The sequence below is a fragment of the Phaseolus vulgaris genome, chromosome 9, assembly GCF_051622355.1.
Source record: "Phaseolus vulgaris cultivar YP4 chromosome 9, ASM5162235v1, whole genome shotgun sequence".
NCBI lineage: Eukaryota > Viridiplantae > Streptophyta > Magnoliopsida > Fabales > Fabaceae > Phaseolus > Phaseolus vulgaris.
The window spans coordinates 24,199,106-24,205,105 of NC_143506.1; the positions used below are offsets into that span (position 1 = coordinate 24,199,106).

Genomic DNA, 6,000 nt, shown 5'->3' on the forward strand with positions numbered 1-6,000 from the left:
GAGCTAGTATTGATTGGAGTGAACAAGATGATTACGTAGATAGTCTTATCTATAAATCCCCAACTATTCCTATACCCTACCAAAACCAATAATGCTTGCCTAATTATATTTACCCAAAAATGCTACGAATTAAGCCCAACTTTGGTATGAAGTAAGATGCATATCCTTCCAATCATTGCCAGTTACCTTTGCCCCACCTCATGGAATCATCCCTTCCCCTACTTCAAACCAAAATGGAAATATACTTCCTACTATTTATCTCACCATTAAAAGGGATCAAATATGTGTACACAACAGTGAAATAAAATTTTATCGTAAAAATATTATAACTAAAACAAAAATGTACTTTCATTATCGTTGCAGTTCACCACTAACTAAGGCTGTGATGGGAAAGTACACAGTCTACTTTGCCATTTTATTGTCACTACCAAACAAATCCAACCATCTTCCACCTGATCACACATGGGTTTACAAACTTCTAGGGAAAAAATCACTATAATATTAGAATACACGTCCAGTCACTTTATTTTTTACAGCCACACTAATCTCTTTCTCTTTTCTTTTTTTTTCTTTCTCTGTGCGCGTGTTCCTTCTGTCATGTTCCCTAAAAAAATATGATGAAAAATAGAAAAGAGACAGTGTAATACATACAAAAACAACAACACCTTGAGATTGATTTGTATTTACTATTACTATCCAACCTACTCCTTGTTCATGACTCCTTGTTCATGACTCCGACCCCTCATTACAGTCTTCGATCCAGGTTCGATAAATGATTGGAAAGTCAAAGGAACCCACGTTGGTTGTCAGAGAAGTTTAATTTTAGCAATAAAGAATCTCTGGATATTACTAATCTTTTAACTCATAATTGTTATGGAAGGACTATCTTCAACCATCACATCCTGAAACCCATTTTGATCTTCATCATCTTCCTCATGCTTATCCCTATTCTCTCTCTCGTCATGTTCAGATGATGACTGACTCTGTAGCTGTTGTTGTTCCTGCGCTTGTCTCTCTTCTTGACTTTGACTTTCCATGATATGCATCAAGAGCTCCTCGGGCTTCAACTGCTTCCCAAAATCATTTACATCCACCCTCTTGGGCTTCTTGCTGTACAAAACCTCCAGGTGGTGATAATAGGGACATGTTTTGGAATCCTCGGGCTTCCTCTTGTTCTTCTCCTTCATCCTCTTGAAATACTTGTTTATGTTCTCCCATTTCTCTTTGCACCTCTTCGCACTGCGATTGTAGCCAAGGCCCTTCATGGCCAAAGATATTTCCTCCCAAAGAGGCCCCTTTGACACACCGTTACTACTGTTACTGTTCCCTTGGGACTGCACATCAAGTTGAGTCCTCAGCCTTATCAAAGCCTCCACTTCATCCTTCGGCCACCGCGAACTACTCATATGCACGAAATTCCTAACACTCAAATTATTTCCACACTCTCGCTTATCCACATCACTCACATCACCACCTCCATTAGCACTAAAATTAATATTCCCACTTTGTTGCATGTTCCTGTGCTTGTCGTTTTGAACCTGAATTTTCTCCAGCAACTGCACCGTGCCTTCAGCTTGGGCGAACTTTCTTAGAAAAGCAAGGACGACTTCATCTTTAGCCGCCGCGATTGAGCGTTCCTGAGCCAGAAGCTCCCGCTCTTTCTTAATCAGGGCCAGCTCCTCCTTCTTCCAAGCCTCCTCCCTCGCCACTCGATCCTTCTCGCACTTCTCCAACACCTCCATGAACTTCCTCTGCAGCGTCTCTTGCTTCTCTATCACTTCCCTCATCAACCCCTCCAGAAACCGCGTCAGCTTCTTCTTCCTAAACTCCTTCCCCGAACACGAAGTCGTCGAACTAGAATGCTCCCCCGCGTAAGCACTTACGGAACACGGAACCGCATCTAAAATAACATCAAAGTTGTTGCTGGGGTTGATTTTGTTGTGGGGCACGTGGGTTGTTGTTGTCGTAGTGGTTTCTGGGTCGCTTACAGAAGGAGGGAGAAGTGAGTGGTGTCCTTCTAAAGCTTCCAATTGCCCGAAAAATCTATAAGTCTTGCTACCGTTGGATTTGCCACTACGACCTTCCTTGATTCTCCTATGGTACTTGTAAATGTTCTCGAATTTCTCCCTGCACTTCTTCGCACTCCTGATATATCCTAGCTCAGCTAATTTCCTGAATATACAAAACCTTCTAATTATTCATTCACCACATTCTTATAGCTAAGACAAAAACAAATTGTTCAACTTAACTATGTCTACCAAGAATGTATACTACATCGTACATTTATGTGTAACATTAGTATTACTAATTAAGGAACAAGCTTGAGAATAATGGGAATTGGAGGGAAAACGGAAAGAGGAACTTACCTTGAGACTTGTTCCCAGAGAGGGGCTTTGGGGTTTGTGTCTCTGAAAGCAACGTCCATGTCAGACCTTATATTGAGCAAAGCCATTGTCTCCTCTTTAGGCCACCGGCTCGCGGCGGAATTCCGGTCACCGTCTTCGCCGTGCTCCGGTTTCAGGCCCTCGGAGACCGGCGCGGCGTCTCCCTCCGGATTCGCAAGAGGGGTTTCCGGTGAAGTAGAGATTTGCAGCATCGGTTTGAGAGAAGTTACAGGTGGGAAACAGTTGAGGGTGGGGGCAAGAGAAAAAAAAACAACCTTGGTGAAAGCTTGTTGGGGAAAAAAAATGAAGGTACTGTAATAACTGGAGTTGTGTTGAGTGTTTGTTTTGATGTATTTGAAATTTGAAGGGCTACTATAGCATTGTTGTTATTTACAAGTTTAAAAAGGGCGAGCATTATGAAAGATGAAAAACAATAAAAAAAAGGTTTAAAATTTAAAAAGAAGTGAAATGGGATGGGATGATATGATGACATAGATTCCATGGCGGTAGAGGTACATACATGGCGGCGTGGCATTGGTTGAAGCGTCATTACAAAATTTCCCACTTGTGTAAGTTTGACCTTTGCAGCAGGGAGGCAAATTAAAATTTGACAGCTAGGGTCAATATATGTGGGCTTTTTTTAGGGTAAAATGGGAAAATTTGGTGGTGGGAAGAAAAGTGGGTTTCTTTTATTGTGTGGTAGTAATGGAGTTGGGTTCGTAAGGGAAGGCCCACAGAGCCCACATTCTTGTTCTGTACGTTTCTGCCTCCCCGCTGGCTTTGTCCCACGCCACACACAATACAACACAATTACGTGTGTAGGAAACTTACAGTTGCGACCACCGCATTTTTCTGCGTCGGTTAAAAACAAAAATATCTCTTTTTCTTCCCATTTCATTGCACCAATTAGGGCACAATTGGATGTCACGGAATACCAATGCATGACTTTGGAGTTTACGGGATAGGATGGTATAATAATTGACCACCAATAATAAGCCTTCAATTTGATATTCAAATTAAAATAATTTTTCAAAATTATCACTGTTTATTATATGATTGTATAATTGATGGTCTAATTTATCGGCCTGGTGTGGTTCTTGATTTTAACTAACCCTTCTTATTTTGAAAATGGGATTTATGGTTACAGTAGAAAATGACAACATTGATTCATCGCAAAAGAGTTCCGTAAACCCTTCCAACACTTTTCACGCCGAGAGGTTCAGTCTCGTCCTTTTCTTAAACTCTTTTTCTCCTTTATCTTCCAAAAAATATATTTTCACATTCAAAACATTAACCCTAATAATATATATTAATATTTTAAATTAAAATATTAAATAAATATAATTCAAATATTAATTTATTGAGTTGTTAAGCATGTATAATTACTTTTTAGAGTGTGAAAGCCGCTCTCTCTATCCTTTTTAACATTTTCAAATACTTTATAGTTAATTAGGGTTATATCAGCATAATTTAAAATATGGATTGAAAGAAAAAGTGACATACATGTAGGTATAAATAAATACTTAACTGTTACATACCATCAATATATTTAATTTAAAATTAATATAAAATAAAATCTTAAATGACAAGAAAATCACTTTTTTTTTCTAAAATTTTAATGCATATTTTTAAAAATTTTATTATTTTTATAAACCACCAACACCGCAAGAGGAAGGTGGTGCGATGTGACCGGAGTCCTACCAGTTGCTTCATGCACCATTCCATCAATGATAAATGAATCCATGAACCGAAATTCAATATAGAAAATTGAATTTTAAAGCAACAAGAATTTGTAGAATTAAATTGTTGAACATTCTATCAAATCAGAAATACAGTAACCATAAAAATAGAATTAACTCAAAGCAACAGTAACAGTTTAACGGTAAAAAAAAAAACAAAATTAACTACTTGTAATGAACATGAACAATTGATTAAAATTGAATAAGGTAGAACCATGCAAATCAGAAATGGATTAAACCCGTAAATAATTTTAACTAGAAAAAACTGAAAATGGTAAAACTTAATTAACCACAAAACTGAAATTGTAAATTAGTATTGAAATGGAGTATAACGAGATTGAATTAAAAAAGTTAACATACACAGAAATTGAAAACAGTAAAAACAATACACTAAATCAAAACTCAAGAATTGAAAAACAGAATTAATAGTATTAACTAGATTAACCTTATACACTGAAGATAGAGTACAAAACTCCATAAACTAAATTGAAATGAATGTAAATTGAAATTGAATTGAACTATGCATGAATGGAAATAGTATTGAGAAAAACAATATCACTCTAGAAATATTTAAACATCATAGAATATTTGTGATAAAGTTTCCTTAGATCTTTAATAAAAAAATACAAATAATCATTTTGAATTTATTGATTAACTATGAAAACACATTTCAATCGAACTTTTTGAAGGTTAGGATGAGATGTTATTTTTGATTTATGAAGGTCTCTACTTTTATTCTAATTTTTGTCCTAATAGAAATTTAGTGACAAGTCTATAGAGAAAAAAGTGTTGTTCATTTCTGTGCGATTTTGTACGAGAATTTGATTATTCTTTAAATAATTCTTATTTATTTATTTTATTTTATGTTGCTGATAAAAAAAATTCAATTGAATTATATACACGTAGACTATTGTTGATAAATATATATATATATATATATATATATATATATATATATATATCAATTCTTAATTAAAAACTGAAATCTTAAAAAATCAAGATGGGAACACAAAGTTGGATAAACCAATTAGTTAACACACTTTTTTACTTTATGTTTTTCACTTTAAGAATTCAATCATATTTGTTAGAATTCTACTCGATTGTTTTTTTACCAAGAATTGAAAACAAAAAAAAAAAAGCACAGAAGAATAAGGAGGAGAAACAAATCGATTAAGAGAAAAGTGTAAAGAATTTCAAAAGCCAAAAATAGAAAACTGTAAAAATCAAAAGTATAATATTGAAAACATTTCTAACTATAACATGACTACCTCTTGTAGACTTGTCTATTCAGTTTAACTATATTTATAATATTCTTAAGAAAAAAATAATAGGCCTAAATTAAGAAGCAATCTTAACTACAAAACTAGTTTTTTGTTAAAACTTTTTTTGATATATTCAAACTAGCACTAAACTCCAAATGTCATGTTACAAGTGTTTAAATTGAAGTTTCGAAAGTAAGGAATCCAACACAATAAAAATTAGCTGAAACAACCATATATAAAAAAAATTATATATCAAAGAAATAAGTACAGGTTAGGGTAAGAAAATATATAATTTCAACAGAATAAATATAATATTTTTTAAAAATGTTAAAAATGTTACAAATGTTACAACTCCTATATACAAGAAAGTGACAAGTCTCTGGAGGAGGTGTTGATTTATTGAAAGTAGCTTTAAACTCTAAATGGCATGTTACAAGTGTCTAAATTGAAATTTCGAAAGTAAGAAATCCAACACAACAAAAATTAGTTGAAACAACCATGTATAGGAAACATCATAAATGAAAGAATAAGTAGTGATGGTTCGTTAAGAAAATATATAATTTCAGCATAACAAATATAATATTTGTACAAAATGTTACAACTTCTATATACTAT

At 34.2% G+C, this 6,000-nt stretch overlaps 1 protein-coding gene across 1 annotated transcript; it reads right to left on the bottom strand.

Moving 5' to 3' along the window:
* Positions 1–297: 297 nt before the first annotated feature.
* On the bottom strand, positions 298–2,981 carry LOC137820572 (trihelix transcription factor DF1). The gene is made up of 2 exons (XM_068624717.2): positions 2,367–2,981; positions 298–2,172 (listed from the first exon to the last, which is right to left on the bottom strand). The coding sequence occupies exons 1-2, from the start codon at positions 2,594–2,596 to the stop codon at positions 858–860; spliced, it is 1,545 nt and encodes a 514-aa protein (XP_068480818.2). The 5' UTR covers positions 2,597–2,981; the 3' UTR covers positions 298–857.
* Positions 2,982–6,000: the final 3,019 nt, after the last annotated feature.

What these genes read in the sequence shown, in the direction of transcription:
- LOC137820572 (XM_068624717.2), bottom strand. Translation starts at nt 2,596, where the DNA reads ATGCTGCAAATCTCTACTTCACCGGAAACCCCTCTTGCGAATCCGGAG. An exon ending in CTCTGGGAACAAGTCTCAAG is followed by an intron (nt 2,173 to 2,366) that starts GTAAGTTCCTCT and finishes TTGTATATTCAG; the next exon opens with GAAATTAGCTGAGCTAGGAT.